This window comes from Paramormyrops kingsleyae, chromosome 3 (assembly GCF_048594095.1).
Source record: "Paramormyrops kingsleyae isolate MSU_618 chromosome 3, PKINGS_0.4, whole genome shotgun sequence".
In the NCBI taxonomy this organism is placed as follows: Eukaryota; Metazoa; Chordata; class Actinopteri; order Osteoglossiformes; family Mormyridae; genus Paramormyrops; species Paramormyrops kingsleyae.
This window is the reverse complement of record NC_132799.1, coordinates 9,350,341-9,378,092: the sequence shown is the minus strand read 5'-3', so window position 1 is coordinate 9,378,092 and position 27,752 is coordinate 9,350,341. Positions and strand designations below refer to the sequence as shown.

The window sequence follows — 27,752 nt, the reverse complement described above, 5'->3', positions numbered from 1 at the left end:
TTATACTTGTTTGTTCCATTAAATTTTTTCTGAACATTCATAACACAGTCATATTCATATATTTAAGGGCCTAATCTTGGGGCAGTTGGTCTTAAATCTGAGTGACTGTCTGAATAGGTGTCATTTTTAGTATTTCTTCAGCTTTGCTTTCACCTTTTCCATCACACAGCCATCAGATCTGCTTAATCTGAAAAGCCCTCTGGACTCTAAGATCTTCAAACGTGATTTTAGTGATTAAAGTCTCTCATACAAAATACAGCAGTCATGCTTCACTGAAAACACAGGTAGCACCTTACTCATATAATGATAAAAGAAAAGTAAAAATATAAAAGTAATATCATAGTAATTTTTAAATTTCATATTCAGTTTTAATTATTGCAAATTAGGACTTCATATGACACGTACCACGTATTGATACTGTTTTTAAAAACTATAATACAGCTGTTGTAGCCTAATAATTAATAACTGTTAATAAGCAAACCTCCATTAAAATAGTTAAAACTGTCGTTGACGCTGATTCAATGACATTAATGAAGATGAGGAATCCACCAGCTGGACCTTTCACATAATTCGAGCTAATTAACGAACAAATACATTTTTGGAACTGTGAATTTATTGCAATCATAAAATAAAAGCGGGAAAACGTTAATAATTTAAAACAGCGAAATCAGTCACTATGTTCCCATTATGCTTCCACAGCCATGATACAACATGTATAAAGCACTTATGTAAAATAAGTACTGAAAGACGTTGGCCGATTTACTTGTACTCAATAAATATACAGCTAAACAGGCACATACCACAGGGACTGAACACGCATGGCTCTTGACAATTATGACACCAAAAGTCATATTGCCATACAGTTGTGTGACAGATGACAGCGTCACAACTTCATAATACATGTATTTATTATTAATATTATTATTATTATTATTATTATTATTATTATTATAGGTCATTCGTCGTAACTAGCCTTACCTTCAGGTGGATTGGCTAATGTTATGCCAATTAGTAGTAAGACAATGTGCAGCGCCACCAAAAATGCAAAGTTTTCAGTCCAGCGCCAGTTTGACATGCTGCCTGCCTCGGGAGGAACTGGCTCTCAGATTGTATCACAGCAATTTGACCATAATATACAGAGAAGTCACTGATGGGCAGGACGCAAGTGACTTCCTGCAATACGATCAAGTCCAAAAAAGAGCGAGGGAAGAAAAGAGGGGGAAAAAAGTAAATCTTGGCCAGATTATACTTGACACTGATAACTTTTCAGCCAAAGATGCAGAAAATACAAAATGCTTTTTAAGGAAAAGTAGATACTTCCGGATGTTTGAACGATAAATGACAACGAAGGGGAAGCACAACAAGTACAGAAAATGTAAAGGACTAATGCAGTTGAAATCTTGCTGGCAAATCTGACACTGCTCACGATCCCTTAACAATGAAGGCGCCTTGTTCGCCAGCAGAGCCACCATGTGCTTTCCCGAAGGATTCCGCAAGGTCCTAAAGGCAGGATCATCCACATAGTTTATTCCAAATAACTGTTGCATAAAATAATAAGTTTAAATGATGTGGTTTGTATTACATAAATGCAAAGCCTTACATAAAAAAAATCCAATTAGTTTTAAAAATAAATAGTGTCAATGTATTACTGCTGAACCGAACCGGTATTTAAACTATGTTTCACAAGACGTAGTTTTTTGATTAAACATTTTCAATGAAGTATTTCTTTATTTTTTATTCAAATTAAGATAAGAAAAGCAATCATTCAAAGCATTATTCTCTAATGAACAGCATTTAGTAGCATGATAAATTTTCAGAATAAGCAATTCTTGCTGAGATTCACAGCGTCCTGCTAGCAGGCGGCACCCAGCGGATGTCGGAAAGCCGCTTTTCCGCCCTTGATGCTCGTCTGCACAACACATGTCCCACAGCAGTGTGGGGGCTGCCGGGGAGACATAAACTCTTCTTTTGTACAAAGAGATCGCGCAGACAGTGCCCCTTGTGTGGCGGGACGACGGCTGCAGACAGAAAATGCTGACAAAATATGGGAGCAACATAAGTGAACTCTGCACGCCGGCATTCATGTAAGGTTGACTTTGATAAGCAATTTATTTGTCTAATTGGACTAGTACCATAAGTAATGTAAAACGCAGAATCACTCATTAAAACATTCTGGGTGGCTGTCCTCTAATACACCTACACCTACACGTGCGACGGGACATGGGGATACCCTGAATGGGAAATTCATTTTGATGGCATAAATCGGCACAGACATTTAATTAGCAAGCATATTCGGCTTAGCAAACGGAAACATTAAGAGAAGCATGAAAGACCAAGTTAATTATTAAGTAGCAAGGAATTAATCCTGGTTATACTGGGTGTATCCAAGTTGTTGGTTGCAGTGATTCACTGGAGGGTAAATAACTACTCACTGCCAATAAAGAGGCACCTGGCAATGTATTAAGAAAAGCCAATGGTCGGCCCAATTCTCCTTTTTTTTTTTTTTGTTTGGGCAAAAGTTTGCTTGACATTTGACATTATGGGCTGTCAGCCTCATTCCGGCATAAGCACTGTGGAGCTTGTCAGGGATTCCGGCAGCCTTCCAGGCGCCAACATGAGACTGACGACTGTCATGTTGTGATGTGGATCCAGCTGTGAGCCGTGAAGAATGACTGCATGAGTTCATAGCGCTCTTCGGTTGTAATCCCTTCACAGTACATTCATCCCAGAATAACGACTTCAGAGCAACCTCAGCATTCAATCACTTCTAATTCCTTGCGCAAATAATATCACTACATGAGCCACTTTATCTCCATCATACATCTAATTCTCTGTCATCCATCCAATTTTACATATTACCTTTTCTGGTGTTTAATTCTGAATTTTAATCCTAGATAGGCTTGTCACAAACTGGAAGGCTTAAAAGAACATTGAATTTTAAACTAAAGCTGTATTCTAGTGACAGGAAAGATTCCAGTTGTGTCAGACTGTCTTCTTGTCTTCTACTGGGAACTGTTTTGTTTTCATTTATATTTCTGTTCTTCCCGTGCAAATTCTTGTGGCCAAGGAAACAGATCCTCACCATTCTTGCTCCTAGTTGTGTACAGTATGTCTTGGTTTCACTCATTCCTATATTTTAAAGGTTGAAGAAATCACTAGAAGGAATTTCCACTTATTGTTTCCCTCTAGTTTTATATTTGAAAAATATGTAATTTAACAATGACAGCATTCAGGTCTCAGTGAATTCTTTCCTAATATCCTGGGTTTGCAGAGGTTATTTTTCTCCAAGGCGAAATCAAGTAAAATGCAGTGAAATTGTGCTTATTGCATGTAAACCTTTGCTAATATTTGTGCCTTTCTGTGGTCTGATGACCCATCCAAGATACATTTACAGCCTAAGCTACCAGGGCAGACTGTTGTTTAATGGACTGGAAGTCTGGATGTTTTAATTGCTTTCAGAATAAAACACACAGGATTTGATTTTACACTCATACCCTAATTAAAGGTATGGCGTCTGTTTAGTCTAATTTGTAGTTCCACAACTTATTTAACATAATTAAATGTTTCATATTTTGTTCTATGACTTCTCGTCTTTTGTTGTCGAGAATATATCTCTAGTCCATTAGCCTGGAAATAATATTCTGACTTACAGGAATATGAATTTGAAAAATAAAGTATAAAAATAAAGTAAAGCTGATTATATTAAGATTTCTGCAGAAGTGTTTATTTTACAGAAAAGGCTACAGAAGCATATTGTCATTATCAGTGCAATGTTTGTTTAAATATTTATTGTTACGGTTACATAGTGCTCGGAGGTTTTATAATTACCACAGAAGAGCAAAAGGCAGTCACGATACTTTGCTCAAAACTTCTTTAACTGTATATGAGCACACATACTGAAAATCGAAGTGAAATTGTAGAAATTTATATACACAAAGAAAATTTGAACGATGGGCTGTTTTACAGATTATATATCATTAGAAGTATATGAGGTTAAGAAAGACCCTTCAAACCTTTGATTAAATTACCTGCTATACTGTATTCATGATGATATATAAAGTTACTGGGCGATGTATTACTTGCATAACATAGTAGCCTGTGTATTAGCACTCATTAAAATATTTACATAACAATGTAAGTAAACAAACTTATGTACATTTGCATTAATATTGATATTTAAGTACCAGATGACACATTCAGATCAGATAAGTTCTTCTAATCCAAAGACACCCACAGTAATTTAAATTTATCTGTCACACAACTGTATGGCATTTTCTGAGGAGTGAGCAACAGCTCGAAATTCATTCAGCGTTGTCAGAATGGTCAATTGCTGTTAAATGAGTTAACCGTGTCTGTCAGATGGGTAAGAGCGAAAAAGTAACACTCTTCATTTTCAGGTTTAATGCATAGCCGTAATACATGAAGTGATGCACTTATTTTCATTATAATTCTGACACGAAGTCGTGTTCAAGTCTTCTACAATTCAGTTACATCCATTTCCCACCATATTCATCTAATACATTGGAGAGAGAATTAAGCAGAAAGGACAAATTACTCCAAATTATTATTTATTATGCCGGATCATTTGGTAACGCTTTACATTAACTGCACCTTCATTATTCAGTGCACCCTCATAATGCATTCATAGAACATTCATAAGCAGCATGTAAGTGTTCCTTAACATCCTAACATACCTTAACAGGTGTAGTACACATTAATAAGAAACAATATATTATAATAACAAACATTATAATCATATTATTATATAATGTTTGTTATTAATATATTTTAAAGCTGTTAAGGCATGTTAATGCATTATATTAATGCATTATGAAGGTGCTCTGTGTTGTATGAATGCATAATTAATGCTTTTGAAGGTGCAGTTACTATAGAGCGTTACCAATTATTTCAAACACTTCAGGTGCCAGTTAATTGTGGAAAAGGAATTGCAGTACTGTACATACAGGAAGAATGTACTGAAAGAACCAAACATGTGGTAGATCAATTTTAACCTATGGCATCAGTGCCCTGTTTTTGATAAATTTTAGATCAACTAGGTCTAAAATGAAAGATTTTTGTTGAATAATGTCATTCCAGCAAGATGAGGTGCATTTATCTCCGACAGGCAAAGGGACATGAGCAGATCAGAAGATTTCACATGTCCCATCAAATAAACACAACTGCATGTGGCTGGAGAAAACAACCGTATGAGTGCCGGTGTTGGCCAGTTTCATTCATGACGTGCTCCAACCTCTACCTGGGTCTTATCCCGTGTTTTCAAGGCAAGGTCCTTGGCTGAAAGTGCATGTTGGCTGAAAGTGCATGGAAGCAGAAAGGCAGAATTATCTTCTCTTCTAAGTCTTCTTCAGTCATGAGTTCTCTGAAGAACCTGTTCTAGAAGTTTCTGTAAAAGAAAAATATCATACTTGCTCGTAGTGTACTATATGTAGTATAATGCATACATACGTGCAAAAACATTTTTTGCATTTTAATAATCTCAAAACATGACCTTTTTTATCTGAAGGTATTTTATGGTATCACTATCAGTGTTTTGTACGCCAAAAAAGACAGAGAGGGCTGCATGCTGATTAGCGCAGTAGGATCGCGGCCTATCCATGCCAACCTGCAAGAAATGACCTTTTTTAGCTAAACTTCCACTCATCCAGTCATGCAGGATCTGGACAAAGAAACTGGTTAATACTCGCTCATTTTTATCAGGGGGAGATCTGATACTGCCATTGCCAGTCTGACAGCCTGTCAGTCTAGCAGACTGTGCACATAGCCCATGAGGAAATGTTTAGGCAATCTGTAAGTCAAACTTTGACTTCAAGCAAACTTTGCTTATAGAAGTGACTCCGACGCTTGTTACCCCAGGGCTCTCTGCTGAAAGAGACCAGAATGAGACAACCATGTCATCCAAAAAATACAAAAAATTAAATAAAATAAAGGAATAGCTTGAGTGCACGCAGAGCAGCCTGGGGGGCCTTAGCTTCTAGGGCTTTTTCATTACATCTTACCTTTGGATCATGAGATCAGGCCCATGGACTGTTGTGTATAGCTGGGAGGGAGAGCGAATGGTACGAGACAGCCTGGCAGTGCATTTCTGTTTCACTGGATTTCTTTAGATAGCTTCAACCTCATTTCTGCAGCTAACGTTTGTCAGTTGAGGTCCCTGTATTATATAGGCACCTTGGGGGGGGCTGACTATCTGGAAACACATTATCAATAAAACTTGCGACTGCATGATGCAGAGGAAAAAGGACAATACGTCTTCCCAGTTACAATAAACTGAAAATTGGTTCCCACCCAGCATTTATTTACAGTGAGAGCTACTTTAGGAATGTAAATTATCTGGCAAGCAACAAAGTCACAAAGGTATATTTTTCTGACTGGGGGGGGGTCGGTGAATTTGCTCTGTGTTAAGGTGATGGTCTGATTGTCTTGATTGGCTTTTTGATCACAATCAACTGGTTTGCCGATAAGTAAAGGTAACTACCAGCAGGAGTGTATTTCAGGAATTGTGTGTTAAAATTGTGTGTAATATTTATAAAGTACAGTTACAACAAAAAGCATTTCCATATAATAATTTATCCTTTTTAATAAGGAGACGAAGCATTAAAAAATGTGATCTGAAGTGAAATGGTGACCTCTGCTGGAAAAAGAGTGAATACAAAAATGCAGGTCCTGGTTGTCGATCGTACTTCCGTTGGCATAATTTCTCACTTGGTCTGACACAAGCAAAAAAAAACAAAACCTCTCAAAATTACAAATCTGCAAAATTCCAAAAGATCAAGTTTCAAGTGACGTTAGTGAAAACGAGTGATTTTAAGGCTCCCTGAAAACTTTTGGCCAGGCAGCTTTGTACATCAGTGAATATACCCTACTAGCAAGAGAATTACTCCTGTCTGACAACAGGTAAGAAATGACACTGTCCTTTCTCTGTGTGAAGTGCGAATCCCACACAGAAAAGAAAGTTCCACCTCTAAAACTGAAGGCCTGTCTTTCGTTTGTCTGTCCTTTTCCACCAATCATTTTACCATCTGAAATCACACATTAAACCTGACATCAACAGAAATGTACAGACATACGCTCATAAACATATTGCATGCTAGCATAAAAAGTATTGCACATAATTTCTTTAAAAGGGTTTCAGAATGACTGCAGTTATGATATTGTTTTAAATTTTAAACAGCAATAGCTTTTAAGACTGCTATAACTGCTGTCACACTTACTGTTTTATACGTATGCCACCACTCATGGAACATAACACTAAAGTCTCTGAATTATTTTTGTACAACATGAGAGCATAATGGAATTGCTGTGCTGTGTGAACGCAACCGTTAAAATTTTATTTGAATTGTCTGGTCACTTTGAATGATTGTAAAGAATTCTTGATTCCATAGCAGAATGTTTTCGGAACTCTCGGAAACACACTTCACGTCTTTCTTTGCGGTGCCAATCTTTCTTCACAACTCATTAGTGAACTTTTTACAGATGCAAAAATCAAGGTTCAGTGTTTTTAGAAAGTCCAAGATAGAAAAGAGCTGGAGGTCAGGAGGCCTTACCTTCTTAAAGAGGTCGACCCGAAGTCTATTGGTCTGGGACATTATTTTCTTTTTCTCTTCCTCCTTCTTCTTCATGACTTCAGGCAGCTTGTTGTATATCCTGACAAGATATTCAATCAAGAGAGGGAGGAGTTTGGACACCACTGTGAGGGAGGCGGTAGTGGCAGGTGCTGATTATGGTTGCTGCTCATTCAAGGCAGGAAATCTCAAATCAAGGCAGGTCCCTTCACTGAGGCGAAAGCTCATCACACATCAATAACTAGCCAATAGCATTACAAGGCAAGTCCATTAACTATCACAAATAAAGCTTGTTTGTTCTCAAGTCAGTAAATTAAGATTCCCTATCTCACAGACACCTATAATTACACTGATCTGCGAGTCATTCCAGAGAACCTTCCGAGCCAGAAGTATGCGCAGAACAGAATAACATGAGAACCATGTACAGTAAGTACCTAACATCCACATGCGTGTAAAAGTACACAATGAAATGAGCGAGGAACCGGGCTGAGGATTGACGCACCGCTTGGATCGGCTCTGCATCTCCTTCCCTGAGATGACTCTTTCCTTGGGTTTGAAAAGGTTATCTGGAAACGCAAACAGAGCCATGATGGAGGTAAACAAAGATGTGGTCAGAACATTTCACTTCACTGTAAAATTTTATACCCTGAAATGTCCAAACTTATCCGTAATCAACACATCAGTTTAAAAAAGCATCATGTTTAACTAAATGATCCTCTAAGACAATGTTTCCCTATCCGGTCCTTGGGGACTCGCAGACAGTTCATGTTTTTGCTCCCTCCCAATTACTTGGGAGTTGAGGGAGTAAAAACATTACCAGTTTCAGAAACACTGCTCTAAGACAGGGTTTCCCAATCCTGCTCTCGGTCACCCTCAAACAGTCTGTGGGTCCCCAAGGACCGTCTGTGGGTCCCCAAGAACCGAGTTGGGAAACACTGCTCTGAGATTGTGCAAAATTATCTGTCCAGCATGTATAAGATCTAGCAAAAATATCTATTGCAGAGTAATAGTTTTGCTATTTACTTTATAACATCTGTATTTATGATGGCTCCTACATTATCTAGTTCCCCTTGTTATAATGAATCAGAAGTTTTTCTGATGTAATTTCTTTCTTAACAAGAACATATGCATGCAGGTGCAATTTGATGGTCACTAAATGTTACTTCAGCAGTAGTGAACATCATTTAGTGATTACACAAATGAGCGTGTTATAACCGAGAGTGAAGGCTTTGAAGCCGAACATTAATCAGTGACTTGTTCAGCCTCATTAAATCACTCTCAAAATCAGAACTGAAGGAAAATATATCCATTAGTCTGTTACCCAGACTACCTGGCTGATTCAGAGAACTGCAATACTGATATTTGACCAGCAGAGGAAACTAAATCCAATGGAATCAGAAAATGCTGAAAATCACACTGACAGACTTATTAAAAAGAAGATTCAAAACACAACAGTATCATCATATGAAAGGGCTCTATAAATGAATATCGTGGAAAAAAACCAAAATCTATAAAGCTTTGTTATTCCGTAGTATAAATAATACTATAGTAGGACTAAGTAATAAAATGGCTATGTGTGTAAGAAATACCAGTATATATAATCTGTCAGTTCAGATATTTACAAAATGAGGAATCCATTAAAGGGCAGTACCGCTCAGTGGGTGGGGCTTGGTGTATTTTCTCCTTCGGCGTTCCCGTGCCCCCCCCACTTCCTGGCCTGGGGACACAGCAGACCTGCGCTCCAGGGCATGTCGCTCCAGTGCTCTCAGTCTGTCCTGGGAATGACTGATGAAGTCTGGGCGAAACAGCTGCAGGGCCTCCTACAACGTAACCAGACCTCATAACCCACGCATTTGCTGCTCCTCCCTCAGGGCTGGAGAAATTCATTGCTCAGTAGGAAGGAAAGACTTAAGAGAGCTATACAGCAAGAAACCTACTTGTTGAACAAAAAACATTATCCAGCACGGTGAGTCCAACAATTATTAGAATGTCATACTTATACATAACCGGCCATTTTTCAGCAGAATAAGGAGAACCGTACTTAACAATCTTTCCCAGGCTGAAAAAATGGCATATTCTATACTGGACACAGAGGTTGATAATACAAAAGATATGGATGCTTATTCAGGCTACAACTCAGGTTCATCTCCCAGAAACTAGATTTTGTCCAAAAGCATTATGACTTCAAAATCAAATGATTTTCTACACAACAGGTTCCATTAAGATGCTGGCAGAGTTGCCTGGGGACAATTCTGTACCCAATGTACAATGACCGTTGAGTCAGATAAGGAACAATTCAGACTATCCATCTTTTAGCTCTTTATCCTGGTCATGGTCCAGTGGCGCATGGAGCCATTCTGCAGTAGCACGGGGCATAAAGCAGTGCACGGCCCCCCATATGACACATACATGCACACAAACTGCAATCATACACTGCATGCAGTTTAGATGTTCCAGTTAGCCTAGCTGCTTGCGTTTGGACAACACTGGGAAAATCAACAGACACATAGACTGAGCATAGATGCAACTCAAGGCCTCAACACTAGAGGGGTGAGGCAAGGGTGCTACCGTGCTAACGAGCCACCCTCCAAATTCACAACAATCATGCGAAAACGCATAGCAACCATAAGATCCCAAGAGAGCCAAGAAAATTAATATAGCATAGTATTAGAAGAGAAGGTACTATGTAAAAATAACTATACTTAAGTTAACAATTAAAATGTTTAGGGAATAGTGCTGCCGGTGCATCCACAGGCTCAGTGATATCTACAATAGTGTGATGTGAAAACTTAGCAGTGAAGAAAAGGCCCATTCAAAACATTTTCCCATGCCGTGATTACATAGGGCTGTTTGAAGCCACCATTACACAAAAGGAGATAGAAAAACGAGCCGGCTACAGGGACAACAACTCAAGAATGATGATGCATCAGGCCTGAAAAGAGGAAATGATGATAGGAGAGTAGGACTCTTGGCACAGACGTCAAACTGATATCCCATTTACTGGGAGTGAGAGAAAACAGAGCAGGCAAAATGTGCACAATATATACACATGAAAGGAGGGAAAGGTCAAACAATTCAATAAAAACAAACTTAGTCGCTCTCTCTCTGACTCTCGATCTCAAGACCATTGAGATCCATGCCCACCCCCTAGTGGTAACAAAAAGCAGTGCACCATTTAAATAAACTGATATCGGCAAATGTGATTAATATGCTACCTATCTGAAATATGACCTAATATGGTTCTTACTGTGTACATTTTGAAGCTTGAAATTCACATCATTTTTACGTCAATTTTAATATAAAGCCATGAATATCTCTAGATTTAATTTAAGCCTACCCTGAGAGTAAGAGGATTCAGAGCAGTCTTCTGCAGCACTAATTTCCAGCTGGACTTGACAGACAGGGACGCGGGAGTCTCTGAAATGTGGTCCACGCTCCACGCAGTGTATGGACCTTTCACAACTTTTCTCTGACCTTGCGGTGCTCTCCCAGAATTCCCAGCATTCACAACTGCAAAAAAAACAAAACAAACAAAAAAAAAATATTCAGACACAAATGTTAAAAGGGCCAATTTGAAGGTCCGAATGCACAATGAGCCTTTAATGAAGCGATCGTCAGAAAGCCACCATCTGGCACAGAGTTAATTCTGTGCCGACCCTTCTGTGCTTTCTGAAGGTGACTAAAGGAAGCGCTTTACCTCCCCTCATGCTGTCAGCTGGGCGTCCCTCCCACCCCTAGGGCTCCTTGCTGGTTTCATCGCAGAGAATCGGGAGGCTTTGATTAAGTTACATTCAATTACATTCAATTAGTAGAAAGAGACAATCTAGGTGTTGTGGCCAGAACTATATTGTGACCACTTGCATTTAAAGATCATCAGGTCCCTGGGCCCAGACAGGCCCGTAAAGGGTGACCTCCTTACATGTCCTACTTTGGGCCCTTGACACTAGTATGCATCCCAAATCCACTGTTGTCTGACTCTGTATGTAAGAACAAGATCATTAACTGTTACTGTGGGAGTTGTGTGCAGCTCAACAGTCATTGGCTGCTGGGGCAGCAATCAGAATGTCATTGGTTCACATCCTGAACTCAGCAAAGCATTTTCACCCTCAGGCCCCTTGAGCAAGGCCCTTAAACCCCAACTGCTCCAAAAAATCTGTAGGGGGCGATATACACCAACTTAACTGTTACTTGACCACCTGATACTGTGTGCCGTTCATTTATTGGGAAGAAAAAGGAAAAATGGCACGAATGGTACACAGGTCATTCGCATGTAAAATAATCGATAAAAGGTACAATGCAGTGTTCAGGGGGTTGAACATGAGTATTAATATTCCTATGATATGGTGCAAGGAGAATCAATAAGGAAGCAGCACCGTAAGTCTTACACATCAAGTGCTCTCCAGAGCGGCATGACCCACACACCTTGGGCTACATCGTTAGCTTCCTCTGTGCCCCCTCTACAATTTTGGCATTGACATGTCTTCTTGTTTCCAGCTCGATCTCGACTTAAAGCCTCTGGGGACAAGTGCCTTGACTCTGAAGGTGACACTTCAGACGTCAAGCAGCACATGTTTAAATCCGAGGTCATGTTGTTAGCGGAGTCTTTAAGTCTTGAGCTTGGTTGGATTGATGCTGGAGACGCAGAGTCCGGTTTGAATTCCAGACTCCCACGCACACCAGGGAAGCCTGACGGCCTCCTGGGTCTTTCTAATTCATTTCCCCTCCCTGGAGAGTTCGGGGCTTGTCTGTGAAGGGCTGTGCTCTGGAGGCGCAGTGACAGGGTAGACCTATAAACACCAGCCTTGCTGGGCTCCATGGTGCCTCTCCCCAGCGAAACAGACAGTGCCCTGTTCAGGTACAAGACTGAGTTCACAGCCATGAGCGACACCTCCAGATGACTACAAGTCCAGCAGCTACACTGTGCTGAGGACTCATAGAAGTCACAGCTATCCTGCTGCCAGATACCAGAGAGGGCGTTCTCCTTGCTCTCTCCATCGGTGACACAATGTGCTCTTGTTTCACAGACGTTCTGGCCCAAGAAATAGCTTTGCCTGTGATCTGTCATTTTTATGCTGGCAGGACGTCTTTTATTCAAGAACGGCTTGCTATCGCAGTCTACCATGGAATATCCCTGGGCCGTAGTAGCAGAGTACTTGTCTTGGGCCAACTGGCCGCCATGAGTTAAGGTCAGGAATCTGGGTTCTGCGGCCGGACTCTCCAGGGGTGATGTGTTTATGGCCTGGGGCACCATGCGTGCTGAGAAGGTGATGGATGAGAAACCAACATTTGGTGAGCCCTTGGCATCAACCAGCGGTAAATCCAAGGGAACTGGACTCATACCAACGGACTGCGATGGGTTTGCTCTCTGGAGAACTGTGCAGCTCATAGCTGGTTCCAAACTACTTTCCCTGTGAGAATAATCCTGCTGAATACTGCCAGGGTGAACAGCTGATGCCATTTTCATCTCCTTCCATCCTTTACAAAAACTGATCTGGCTTGACAGGAGGCTACTCTTCAGAGAAGCTACGTTGTCCTTGCTGGATTCCTGCATGAGGGAAGAGATAAAATCACAAACTCGGTGAAGATCCTTTATAATCTATGTTCTTCTGTCACACATATGAAGCAACTGTAGTTTGAAAAAAGTCCCAATAGTTGTTAGCATATCCTGCGATAATTTATATTCTACAAATTATAAATTAGCCACGAGACTTAAGGTTTCAGAGTGAGAATGTGGGTTGAAAACCCAGGAAGCCCCTGGATTAATAGCTGCTGAGGCCAGAACTATGTTTCCTAGGACAAAACAGTAAAGCATTAGTATTCCTATTAATATTCCTGCTGCTATATACTTGTATGGGGCATTAAATCTGTATATAAATAAGAAGAATTTGAAGTCACACCAACATCCATCTTCCCACCACGTCCTGGGCAGGGTTATGGAGGAGGCCAGAAGTCTGTCTGAGAAATCATAGAGCACGCCTTGGCTGGGAAGCCGCTCCCATCACAGAGCACGCACACACACACGCACACGCACGCACACACAAGCACACGCACGCGCACACACACGCACACGCACGCACACACAAGCACACGCACGCACGCGCACACACACACGCACGCACATGTAGGGTATACATATCCTTATGGGGACCGCTCATTCATTTCAATGGGAAAAATTCTAACGCTAACTATGACAACCTTAACCCCTACCCAGCCCTAACCATAACCATAAGTAACCTAACAAAATACAAGAGTTTTTGCATTTTTAGTTTTTTCATAGCAGTCACCGATTTTTATAAAATACAGTTTTCCCTTATGGGGACCAGGAAACCGGTCCCCATAAGGGAAAAAAAAACGGATATTTATCACGTTATGGGGACATTATGTCCCCATAAGGGTAGGTAAACCTGTTCGCTCACGCACACACACGCACACACACACAGACACACACAGACACACGCACACACAGACACGCACACAGACACGCACACACACACACACACACACAGACACGCACACACAGACACACGCACACACAGACACACACACGCACACACACACAGACACGCACACACACACACACACAGACACGCACACACACACACACAGACACATACATACAGGTATACAGTACGCACATACACACACACACACATTCACAGACATAAACAGCAGAGGACAGAGCTGAAATCTCAGACCTGAACATGCAAGGCAACTATGCTACTCACTTATCCTCTATTACACCCACCCAGAGCTACAGATTACATACAATAAGTAGCACGAGGCCTTGAAATGCAATGCATTCTTCATAACTTGTCAAAGTCATATACAAAATAACCAATACCAGCTATACAAAAAAAAAATTATTTACACTGAATTACTAGTTTTCTTTACACACGGACAAGAATTTCGATTAAACACGTACGATTCTAATGAATTCTAATGAAAGTGGGATTTCCCCAATTTCTATACCAAATTCTTTAACAATTATAGCCTACTACAAACAATAACAGGCGCGATGCAATATTATAACAGCAACCTATAAAATTCAGTTGAATCAGCAAAACCATATATTTCAATAAATTAGCCAGCATGTGTGTTAAATGCTACACATGTTTACCTTGGTGATGCTGTATGACACCTGTGTAGGGAGCCTGCGAATCCGGAATTCCATGAAGTTGTCGCACGTCCCTGCTTCCTTTTGGTCTGCATTACACAAAACGATTTTGCGGTTTTAGTCTGCACAGGAATATATATGCATTTAATAACCTAGTTCAATTTGGCTGCCATTCTACGCATAATAAAAACCCATTTTGCTTTTTTTTCTTCCTTTTGATCTATCTGGCAAACAAGAAAAAAGTATAGGCTATGTGACAAGGACGAAATCAAGGCTGAAAAACGCAAAAGGACCGCAGAAATCAGGAAAAAGACCCGCACTGATCCTCAAACATTCCCCTACCAGTTTATCTTAGCGGCTATCAAGTGTCGCTTCCTCATTTTTCGAAAGAAGTAGGTCTGTAATCTGAGTAGGTGGTCTCTGCGCGGTCTTTGTGGGCTGCCACAGGGGCATTTTTACGTTTGAAAAACACCACGAAAGCGATCTAAAATCGTTCATGAGGAAAATATATAACAGACTAAAGCAAGAGCTTAGCATAACTTTGCGGCTCAATCGGAACATTTTAAAAGCTGATATCATGTTGCTTATTGTTGGATTGTAACCTGGTTGTCTTTTATTTGTACCTTTACCAAAGTTAGTGAAACGCCCCAACTTAAAATAAATGCAAATGTAAAACATGGGATTGGCAAATTCCAATAAACTCGGTGAAAAGGACAATGTAAAAGGTGTAGGCCTACTATAATTGTGGTTTAAAAATAATTAATTTTAAAAAGAATGAAACGAAAATATATTAGCTAATTCTGAAAGTGTCTTCCGGCGGCATAACGTTGATGTTACGTCTTAATTAAATAAGTTTCACTAACGGGTTTGTTAATTATTTTTTTCTTGGAGAAAAATGCCCGCAGCAGCAGGAAACATTTTAAATGACAGCTTCCCTGCTGTCAGTGTCGATGGCCATATGGTGCGATGGCTGAGATAGTAATGAGCGGCCATTTTACAGCCCGTTTCCTCCTAAAGTCCTTTATAGTCTTAAATACCAAGGCTCCGTATCAAAAGGCGTGTGAAAAATGCGTTGCTTTATGATGCTTGCATATTTGATGCTAATTTGTAAATTGTGTTAGACAAATTAAATTAAATAAAAGGTTAACTTAAATATAAAAGTGGTAAGCGTTTGCTCCCATAGGCCTACATGAAATAGACATTTTCTGCATCAGGAAAACTTTAGATTTGACAATAAAAGTAGCCTACCAAAAACAAATTAAACTAAATATTGTCTTATTGTTAACATTGTTCCCTACTGTAGCACAAGTAAACTCTTGCAGTTTTTTAAAAAATTATCTTATTTCAATTTCAGTTCTTCATTTGAAAAAGGCACCACCATCAGAGAAACTAAGGGAGAAAATGCTGGAACTTCGTATAGCCGCATGGGCGCCCCCGTGAATCACCACTCACACGCACCGCTGATATCATTTAAGTTCGCATCTCTTTCACACTTGATGACCACATATTTACAATTTTGCATGCATGTGTGGAAAATCATTTTTTTAATAGGCGATATGTATAGCAAAGCTTGTGATTGGTTGGACGCTTATGATGTACGTCGAGGAATAAACGTGACTTTGCTTTAGATTCTATTCTGATTGATACCACTTGTCTTGGCTCCCCAGGTATGACACATATGTCAAAAATGGTAAAGAGAAGCTCATGCCAGTTTATTTTAATTGTGTCAAGTGCAGTTTTTTTTTCTTTTAAATTCCCACTAAAACAAATGATGCTTCTGAATTGCCCCAACTTCAGCAGTGTCCTCACTGTCCAATGGTCTATCAGATTTGACCTGTTCTTTGCTTCTTTGTTGATCTTGAATGCAGAGATTCAGTTGGCAACTGACATGCTATGGGGTTTGGGTCAGTATAAGAGCAAGAAAAACTAGTTAATAACTAGAAAACTAAAAAAAAAATCGTCTGTTCATGGACATCATCACCAACGAATTTCCAAAGCCTGTCAGATGAGTGGTGAAGTGTTTCAAAGGTTAAACATCAAGCCCAGCTAATCAGATTAATCACTCCAATATAGATTTTATCGTGTTATTGTTTTTAGTGAGTAGAATATTGCGGTACACAGTCAGACCTACCATGCAGTTGTCCTTCCTCTCTTAGCAAACGATTGGTGGTGCTTCCTCGTTCCTGAAAAAAATATAGAGCATGGGAGTGATTCAATCACTTACTGTATGTTTAATATGAGTTTCATAACGATGGAATGTGTGATTTATTATAAAGCAACATACTAAAGGTAACATGCCATTCCATCTCCTTGCACCTTTGCAGGTGTCTCCACACATGATCCCAGCTTCTCCTTTATTTAACGATAACTGAATAAGTACAACCAAGGCTGTGTGTGTGTGTGTGTGTGTGTGTTTGTGTGTGTATCGCTGATAAAACAATTCCCTGGGATATAATTGCATTACTTTAAAAATCAAATGAGATAAAACAATGTATATGTGAGAATTCAGTAAAATTAATCCATTTTGACACATGCTGCAGAAATTAAGAAAGAGATGTCCTGGAAAGTAAATACATGTGTGTTGTTTTTTTACAAGGTCAGCATTTTTATTAAAACCTTATGTTATTTACAACCATTCTCTACACTCTACCCTTCAAATGTTTATCGCTATGGAGCCGTAATGGTTTCCGTACAAAGAATGAATGTATCTCTTTAGGCTTGTTTTCAGGTTGTAATTGCTACTTGTATTCTGTTCTTCTGTTTTTTTCCTTTCATCTTTGGTGAAAAAATAGACACAAAAACTGTGACACCAGCTTCATGGCTACCTGTAAACCCCCCCACACACACATACGCACACACACGTGCACAAAAAGCCCAGCAATTTCGATGCTTGCAGTGCATCAAACACTTGTAGCTCTTTGTTCTTTAAAGCATCATCTAGCCCAGGAGTGGTCAGTCTTATCTGCAAAGGGCCCTTCTATATGCAGGTTTTCGCTGCAACTCCCTAATTAGCTCACTAATTAGAAGACTGATTGGCTGAAGAGTTCTCACACCTGGGTTTGAACAGCTGACCTGCAGGTTATCCCAAAAACCTGCATACACACCGGCCCTTTGCGGATAATATTGGCTACCCCTGATCTACAGGGACTGCAAATCAAGTCTGTGTTTGTCCAATTAGTTTGTTTTTGAGTGTCTTTCAATCTATATGAACCACGGTGATGTGGGAGCTGTGACTTTTCTGTCACTAAGGTTACAGCCATATAAAGTCACTAAAGAAGAAAAAATGGATATATGAACAAGGTTTGTAGGGTTGCAGTCAATAGCATGAACTTCATAGAAAATGGCTTATGTATGACTGGACTGGTTAGACTGGAAATCTAGGGTGGGGGGCGGGGTCTTATAAAGCCTTAGAGTTACTCAAATATTCAAAACATATGCATTCAAGTAGCCAGCATTACACTGTTAACTAATGAGTAGGCAAAATGTAACAAATTAACCAGCTCATATGACATAGTACATAGGAGGCAGCATGTGGTTCGGTGGGCTAAGCCTGTGTGCCTGTGATTGGTTGTAAGGTTGCTGGTTCGAGCGCCGCCTCAGCACATCTGCGGGCCCTTGAGCAAGGCCCTTAACCCCCAGCTCCCCAGGCGCTGCGACATGTGGCTGCCCTTCGCAGCCAGCTTACTCTGCCTAAAGATGATTTCCCAACAGGCATCAATAAAGTATCTATTATGGATTATTATCTAATATAGCAATAAGATACCTGCTAAATACGAATTGAAAAAGTGGATTAATTATTGTTTTAATTATCCAAAGGAAAACATTAAAAAGGAAAAACAGAAAGATACTGCAAATGTACTAAAAAGTGGCAATATTTAGGATAATTTTATCTTACAGAGTATGCTGAAGCATGCAGTAATCGCCTTAACAGAAATCCAGTGACATGCAGTGCAATCCATAAGGAATTTCAGCATTTACACCTTGGATTCGCAGGAAAGGTCCTGACATGGGGAAAAGGATTTCATAAGCACTTTCTTTGTCTTGCTTTGAGCATCAGTGCTTGTTTGTGTACAATTCCGTGTGCATAAATTCTCCATAGAACTCATGCACTGCTTTGGGGGAAATAAATCATGTTGCGTTCCTTTGGATGAATGCAATTTCACAAGAGAAATGTTTGCTATGTATGTATGATAATGCTGAGGACATTTCAACCAGTTTGTATGGAAATGTATTTTTTAACAGTAGTATTTTAAATCTAAGTGATCGAATAAAAATCAAATTACCCAAAGCTGTTAAAGGCTTGGTATACATTTATTGATAACATGATTGATTGCTTATATTTGCTTTTTATACAGTATATACGATGCTATTCAATAATACAGCTTAATTATGCTAAAGTAACGGCCGATTTATGCCAGCGTGGGAATACAGTATACTTGAATAAAGAGTAATAATAATAATAATAATAATGATGTTTAAATCACTTCTGCTTTAAAGACACAAAAGAATTTAATGCTGTTTTGCATGTCCAATAAATTTATAACATTTAATAAATAAAATCAATTGTCACAGTATCAGTAGTTAATAAATAATGTTTTTTTGTTCAAAATAGGAGAAACTCTCTTTTAATTAATAGGTTAAACCCGTTACTCTGAGATTGTCCAGAAAAGTAGCGGTATGTGACTTACCGGGAGGGAAAGGTTTTCTGAACTTGGACATATCTTGGAAATATCACAAACAATCGCTGTCCTCTCAACTGGCAACCAGTTGTTCTCAACATAGGCCAACATGCACAGCCTGACCCTCTCTCTCTCTGGGCTCCAGATCCGAGCTGTTGCAATGTGCTCTTGATGGTGCATGTTGGTGCTCAGTGTGCCACTCTGACTGGGGTCCAGTGAGAAGTTCTTGGCACTGAGCTTCGAGGAGATCTGGTCATCACTGCAGTATATATCTGCAGTACACATAGACACAGGAATATCAAGAGAAGCTAAATCATTGTCCCACAGGCCTGAGAGGTGATCCTGTGTCCTTCCCAACTATTGTAGCTACCCCTCAAGCTGTCTTTCCTCGTAGACCACGGGCAAAACCTCCATCAGTGATGTCAAGCAATAGTCGCCCTCCCTCCTGAGCCTCTTCCAGGCTGATGCTCTGCTGACTTGCAACCTATTGTCCTTTGTGGCTCAGGTAGCGGCTGCCAACTCTCAAATTTCAGAGCTGGCGATAAAGAGGCCTCGCACAAGTTATTAATGAGGTCTTCTGGTCGTGTGCCTACGGTTGCCAGGAGAGACAGTAAGAATGCATGGCTTAGGAAAACATTGATATTCATTTAACAAAAGTGTGAGGCAACAGAGAATGAAAAAAACCTTTCAGTATCTCCTTAAACTTACCTAAACATTAAATAATGTCCTTTATGTCCCACTGTGTATGATAAATATCATTTGCAAGGCTCTGGTTGTTAATTACCAACAGCTCTTAAAACCAGTTGATGGAATATCAGCCATTAATGAGAAATACCAAATGATTATCCTCTTTTTTTCCATTAGTTTTATTCTAGTATTTTTTGAAAGAAAATGTTTGTGAACAAGGCGTCTTTCTTTTCAGAAAAGTAAATTACACTTGATGATGACTTTGTTGACGGCTGTGAAGCAAAATGGTGACAATTGCTTGTCATTTTAGCAACAGTTGGTGGTAATTCTCTGTGAAGAGCTGAAAATAACGCCTCAAACGCTGTGCCGAGTTTCCCGGTACCTCAAGTCTGTGAAAAAATTAACAGTTACTGTTTACATTAACACTGAATAACAGTGACTAGTAGGACCTTATTAGGCATAACCATAGGTTTTAGTGTGCATCAAACCAGCCTCATTGAATTAACAAAATGTTTATAATGCAACAGCAGGGCAGGAATTCTTAAGATCACATATTAACAACCAAGTTCAAATCATCCATCCATCCATCCATACATCTATCTTGCAGTCATTCATCCAATACTAGGTCACTTTTCATTACATAAATTAGATAATTATCCATATTACATGTTGATTATCAACATTGGGCATGTAGAGCATATGACAGGGAACGTAAGAATTAGGGAAATGAACTTAAACAAAAAGTGACAGGATCTCGATCCTTGTTGTTACCTTCTTGAACAGGTAATTAAGAATGTAGAAGAGTAGACTAGCCAAATAGGTGTTAATGCCAGTGCAAAATTCAGTAAAACTCTGTAGAGGGAATTAAACGTATCGATCCATCCATCCATCTTCTGCACACTTTTGTCACATGCAGGGTCACGGGGTCTGGACCCTATCGTGGAAGCTACAGGCGGAAGGTGGGGAGTAACCCAGGATGGGGCACCAATCCATCAGTGAAACATGTATGAAAAATAATATTATAAAATAAAATAAATATTGTAAAATTTCCAACAAGGCCTGGAAGAACCTCTGGAGTCCAAAGCCAGCATTGTAACGTTTTGTTTTTCCCCTTCGGTCCATTTCATTGATGATTTAGAGGCCAAATTTGGCAATTTCTTTTCATAATTCTATATTAGATATATTTCTATTTTGTTAAATATATATTATATTGTACTAATATGAATGCTATTATAATTTTAAATAACCAAATGAACAACTTTAACTGTAATCGGTATGCAAAAATCATTGATATTCCACGTACTTTTCCCTTCACCTGAAATGGAAATCGTTGTAAATCAGTGGTTACGAACCTTTACATCCCTGCATAACCCCTCAGTATGAATATGAGGCGTCTCCATGGTGACACATTCTGAATGTGTCCCCAGTTTACCTCTTACTGTCCAAAACACTTTGCACACTTCCTGTGGAAATTGGGGCCAGAAGTGCCTTTTTGGGGGATATTTTGCATGAAAATACAGACAAACGAAGATATGAAAGCATAACTACAGACATTATGAGTCGAACGCAGTTAGAAAATTAAAAAGGTAATGATGGAAGAGCACAATAAAACTCCACAATTATGCAAGTAAGGACAAGAACAAATAAACACAATAAACTAGAATTTGCATTGGAAAATAATTATAAGTAATTCAACTGAAATATAGCAGACAAGATTACATAATGAAGGAACTACAAAGCAAAGTAACTTACACAATTTATTATTCACAGTAACACTCGCATAAGAAGGTAGCTCAATTAACCACATTGACACCCCCATTCTTCCAGGGTTGGGGGTTTGAGTCCTGAATTTTCTCAGTGTGTGTGTGTGCGAGCGGGTTTACCTATCCTTATGGGGACATAATGTCTCCATAACGTGATAAATATCCGTTTTTTTTCCCTTATGGGGACCGGTTTCCTGGTCACACACTCACAAAACAGCTATTTTCTACACAGTAGTTTACCAAATGGGGTGTGTGACCTATGGTGGATGGGAGCCCCGTCCCGGGCGTCCAAAGGCACCAGACCCCTGTGACCCTGAATAAGGCAAACTGGTATGAAAGATTGATGATAATGAATAAACATTTCCTAAGAATAAGAACATTTTATTCCACTGCAGGTCCTGGGATATATGGCTAAGCTTGTCCAATGGCTAAGCTGGTAAATGCATGGAATGGTTTAAATTTGAACTCTTCAATCAGTGACCACTTTATGATGTAGCCCGAGCTAGTACTGGGACCCATTTTTGCCTCCAGAACCATTTCAAGGTTAAACGAGTGTGTTCGCAGAAGTCATTTAGAACATCACTGCAATACTGAGCTGTTATTTTGGTGCTTGCTGCCTTTCAGTTAGATTTAACAAGTCTGGTCATTCTCCACTGACCTCTGTCATTATCAAGGTTGTTTCTGGCCACAGAAATGCATTGACAGGATATTTTTTTTTCATTGTACTGTTCTCTATAAACTGCAATGTGCGAAAATCCCGGTAGAGTGACTGTTTCTGAGATTCAGGGACCACCATGTGTGTCACCAACAGTCATGCCACATTCAAAATCACTTATATCAGGCATCTTAGCACGTATAAGGCTTATTCAGGCAATAAGTGAACCTCTTGACCTTGTATGCATGCTGTATGTATTCAGTTGCAACGATAAGATTTGCTGTTTGGAGGAGCAGGTTATTCACAAAGCAAGCATCCATCCATCCATCCCCGATCTGAGGCCGTTTGTCCTATTCAGGGTCTGGAGTCTATCCTGGAGGCTACGGATGCAAAGCAAAGAACAACCCAGGATGGGGCACCAACCCAACGCAGGGCACACTCACAAACCGTTAACTCACACAAGCACACCTACGGGCAATTTTGCAACTTCAAGTAACCTCAGCATGTTTTTGGACGGGAGGGGGGGGAGGGACTGGGAGACCCTGAAGAAACCCCCATGACAACAGAGGGAGAACCCCAGGCCTAGGGAGCCTGTGTGCCTGTAATCAGAAGGTTGCTAGTTCAAACCCAGTCTCAGAATGTCTGTGGGTCCTTCAGCAAGGCCCTTAACCCCCAGCTCCCTGGGTGCTGCTATGGGTGGCTGCCCTTCATGGACAACTTGCTCTATGAAAAAAGAACAAGTCTAATGATCCCACAGGGATCATTAAAGTATTGATTATTATTATTAACTGTGCTGCCCCACATAACAAGCAGGTGTACCTGATACACTGACCACTGAGTGTATTGGTTAAACACCAACACACAACCTCTTCATATTCTCTACGAAGTCAATTATAAGGAAAAAAAATCTGTTTGTGTTCCCACTAAGATTACCATATTGCAAAGCAATTATCTAATGAGATGCCAGCTGAATATACTTGATAATAAATACTTCAGTATTTGTGTATCTGTTTCAAATCAATCAAATTCTCCATGTTACTTATCATTACACTGGCTGGAACTGAAAGCTACATGTTTTTAAAGAAATATATTTTAAAATAGGCTGAGAGGATTGTCTCTTTTAAAATAAAATTATACAGAAAGAATGAAAGTTTTCCCACGATGTAATATTTTTTGTTAAATACACTACATGGACAAAAATATTGGAACACCTGTCCATTACACTTACAGGAACTTTTATGACACCCCATTGTTAATCCATTGGCATCAGTATGGAGTTGCCCCCCCCCCCCCCCTTTGCAGCTATAACAGCTGCCACTCATCTGGGAAGACTTTACACAAGATTTTGGGGTGTCCATTCATCCAAAAGAGGTTTTGGAAGATCAGGCACTGATGTTAGACGTGAAGTCTCTCATCTTTCATCCCAAAAGGCATTTTATAGGGTTAGGGTCAAGGCTCTGTGTCAGACAATTTTTTCCACACCTAACCATGTCTTTATGGACCTTACTTTTTACACTGGGGCACAATCATGATGGAACAGAAAAGGGCCTTCCCCAAACAGTTCCCACAAAGTTGGAAGCATAAAATTGTCCAAAATGTCTTGGTATATTTAAGGATTAAGAGTTTCCTTCCCTGGAACTAAGTAGCCTAGCTCAACCGCTGAAAAACAACCCCATACCATTATCCTTCCTCCATCAAACTACATTTGGCACAATGCAGTCCGATGGGTAACATTCTCCTGGCATCTGCCAAACACAGACTCCTCCATCAGACTGCCAGACAGAGGAGCGTGATTCGTCACTCCACAGCACACATTTCCACTGCTCCAGAGTCCAGCGACGACATACTTTACACCATTCTGCCCAGTGCTTGGCATTGTGCTTGGTGATGTGAGGCTTGCATTCAGCTGCTTGGCCGTGGAAGCCCTTTCCATGAAGCTCCCGGCACAGAGTTTTGCGCTGGGATTAATGCCAGAGGATGTTTATAACCCAGAGAGCTGACGACTTTTCCGCACTGCGTGCCCTGGCACTCGGTAACCCCGCTCTGTTACTTTCCATGGTCTGTCACTCTGTGGCTGAGTTTCTGTTGCTCCTAAATGCTTCCACTTTGCAATAATACCACTTACAGTTGACCACGGAATATCTAGCATGGAAGAAATTTCACGAATTATTGCAAAGGCATCCTATGACAGCACCACGCTTGAATTCACTGAGCTCCTCAGAATGACACATTCTCTCACAAATGTTTGTAAACCTGATTGCATGGCTGGGTGCTTGATTTTATACACCTGTGGCAATGGGTCTGAATGAAACACCTGAATTCAATGATTTAGAGGTGTGTCCCAGGACTTTTGTCCATATTGTGTAAGGCATTTCTGGGAAAACTGGGAAAACTATGTTGCATTTTACAAATTATCGGCGTACATGACCATCCATCCATCTATCTTTTAACTGCTCTTTCTTATTGTATGTGTATATGGGGGGGGGGGGGGGGGCATGGAGGGGTGTGGCCAATGCCTACCTATGAATCACAGAGCTCAAGGCGTGCTGTTGAAACAACCAGAGAAAAATCCCCCCTTCCCTCACAACTCAGAAGCCCTGGGGTGTAGCCCAGGCTAACCCCCGCATAAGTCCATCTTTAACAAGAAGCAATGTTGTTTTATGTCTAAAGAACCACAGTGGTATATATGCAGTCCTGGTTTAGTTCTCCCAGTTGGTCTTGCAAATTAATCTGTCTGCATGTGTTTACTGACATTATTAAATGAGTGAGTGTTGAGAACATCCTATCCGACACTAACATGCATTGCTGTTGAGTCTAACTGCTGTTCTCAATGCGGAGACTTGGGATAGTCATTCTTATCTAAATTCAAATGAGAAGGTATAAAATCCTACTTGGTTTCACTTCAGCATCCTAAGAATTCTTTGCCGGTTCATGTGGATCAGGCCCAAAAGTATTTATATCGGAACCTTTGATATCGGCATGCCGTTTGTTTGGTGCAGACAACAATGATAAAAGCCATCATAAGTCCAGCAATGTTTCAGCAATGAGCATTAATGTATGAGATATGCAAAGATCAGGCACGTTTTTCATATGGCTGCCAACTTTAAACGCACTGTTTTTTGTTTGCATCATTATTGTGCATCTGTCTTCCGTGAGCTTTGGGTGAAACATGCAGGAAGACGTCTGAAAAAACTGGCTCAGTTGCTGCATGCATAATATAGACTTGTCCCTGCTGTTTCCTTCTCCTTTTTATTACATTTTGCTAGAATGCATCTGGGATCTAAGGTGAAGACGTACTACTGTGATTTTTTTCCACGTCTCTTTTTCTTTCGGCCAGAGAACTCTTAAGTACATATTCCTGTGCGTCCGTCTGCTTTTTATTCCACAGCTGAGACCTTCAATATGTTGCTGAAAGAAGTAGTGGAAAAAAACTGGACATAGAACGTTCCTTTTTGTCCTTTCCTGAATTTATTTAAATTATAACTATGCAATTCAAGCGGCTTATGTGCATTATTTCCAGTCCATCTGTTATATGGTGTGTATTGTACGACGTATTGATCCAGTATCAGATATTTCAATGTGAAAGTTTATTATTTTGTATTATTAAGTATGAAAACATGTTACTCGTACTTTTTTCCAAGAATACATCCATTATATGAGAATGCAAGCACTGATAATGTGCTTAGGGGTGATAACAGTACTGATAAGCACTTTACTGTATTGAATGTGGGTGTTTTTCTATCCACTTAGAGAATTGATTCATCTTCTATATTAAAGCATTTTAAAAAGCTCCATACAGCTATATTTGCCTGTCCAGGGAGATAGTTTCATTGCTAAACAAACAACGTTTTGGCAGATTTATGCTGTTGCTTACTTTAATTGCTCTGTGCCTGGACAGGCATCGCCAGAATGATAGTACCAGACTGTGCTGACCAATTATAAATGAGTTGATTGGACTTTTTTTTTTTTTTTTTTTTGCTGTGGGCAGAATCTTCTCATCGCCTTCTCTTGTTCCCACAACATGGTTAACCAGGCACTGCATTACTGCAATCTGACAGGTAGTCCACAGCTCAGTGTCACTTTTGATATCCCTAGTGTGTAGTTGAAATTGATTAGATTTCTTATCTGCAATGAAAAAAGCCATTGGCATATGCTAAGCCAATGGGCATCCAGCGCATGATGACTGAGCTGTGCCCCAGTGCGGAAATTCAGTGTAAAAGGAGAATGGGGATTTTGGTTATCATTTCCAAGGCTTAGCAATCATGCTATAAATCTCCTGATCACTGGGATTCTGACTACATAAGCAGATAGCTAAAGATTAATTTTATTTATTTGAGTGAATAATTATAGACGCCTCACACCTCCACACTTCCAGCATTAGGGGCTCAAAATTCACCTCTGCTCTGTGTGTACGGAATATGAATGTTCTCGCTGTGTTGTGCAAGTTTACTTTACGTTCTTTGGTTTACTCCTGCAGATTAACAACATGCATTTAGGTGAATTGGTTTCTGTAAATTTCTCATTGTGTTTGTGTTCTCTGTACCTCTGCCTCATGTTCTCCATTTCTGAGTATTGGGTAAATAATTAGGATGAATGGATGAATGGATTGCAGATAATCATTCAGTCAATTTCAATGAACTCTTAATCATATTATGTTCAAAAAGTCTGCAGATGAGAGGCAATGGTATTATCAACCAAACCACCTGTACTTAAGTAATTTACATATGAATTTAGAATACCAAATATTCTGTCTTATTGTCAGGTCTTGTCTCATCAGCCCGTCATGTCCCCTTTTGGCTAACAGAGGTTGCTATTCTATAATCATCTACTTGTTCCCAGCTCTATGTGTTAACCATCCACACCTGTCTCTGGTTTGTTAATCATTGTATGTGTATATATGTGCCTATCCTTGCTTCCCTCCCTAGATCAGTCATTGTAACTGTCATAAGTGTGTTGTCTCATTTGTTTTCCTGTCTCTTGTTTGACCCCCTCAAGGGTTCTTTTGGTTTCTTTAATTGTTTGTTCCCTTTGAAATCAAGCCTCCTCGTTTAAAAAATCCTGCTTCCTCATGGATTGTCACTCCCTCCTAGTGTCCTATCGTGACACTAATGACCCAGTCTTGAACAAAAGAAAATGAGCCTTTCAAAAAAAAAAAAAGAATACACAGGAAAATAATTGCCCAGCCCTGGTCTTACCACTTAACCTGGTCATGGGTTGTGCGGGGACCTTGAGCTGATACCAGGAGACACAGGACACAAGGTTGGGCTTCAT

At 40.0% G+C, this 27,752-nt stretch overlaps 2 protein-coding genes across 3 annotated transcripts in view; both read right to left on the bottom strand.

Annotated features, from left to right (window-relative positions):
* Positions 1-1,428, bottom strand: part of adam12b (ADAM metallopeptidase domain 12b) — a 66,578-nt gene extending 65,150 nt beyond the window's left edge. For both annotated transcript variants that reach the window (XM_023841785.2, XM_023841794.2), the window contains exon 1: positions 979-1,428. In XM_023841785.2, the coding sequence (XP_023697553.2) occupies positions 979-1,075 (97 nt within the window). In that variant the 5' untranslated portion in view covers positions 1,076-1,428. The remainder of the gene's footprint in view (positions 1-978) is intronic.
* Positions 1,429-4,386: 2,958 nt separating this feature from the next.
* LOC111859384 (uncharacterized) lies at positions 4,387-27,752 on the bottom strand. Its single transcript, XM_072710415.1, has 10 exons — positions 27,677-27,752; positions 19,386-19,648; positions 16,829-16,880; positions 14,701-14,786; positions 12,006-13,128; positions 10,921-11,093; positions 9,235-9,403; positions 8,086-8,149; positions 7,566-7,665; positions 4,387-5,404 (listed from the first exon to the last, which is right to left on the bottom strand). The coding sequence occupies exons 1-10, from the start codon at positions 27,750-27,752 to the stop codon at positions 5,366-5,368; spliced, it is 2,145 nt and encodes a 714-aa protein (XP_072566516.1). The 3' UTR covers positions 4,387-5,365.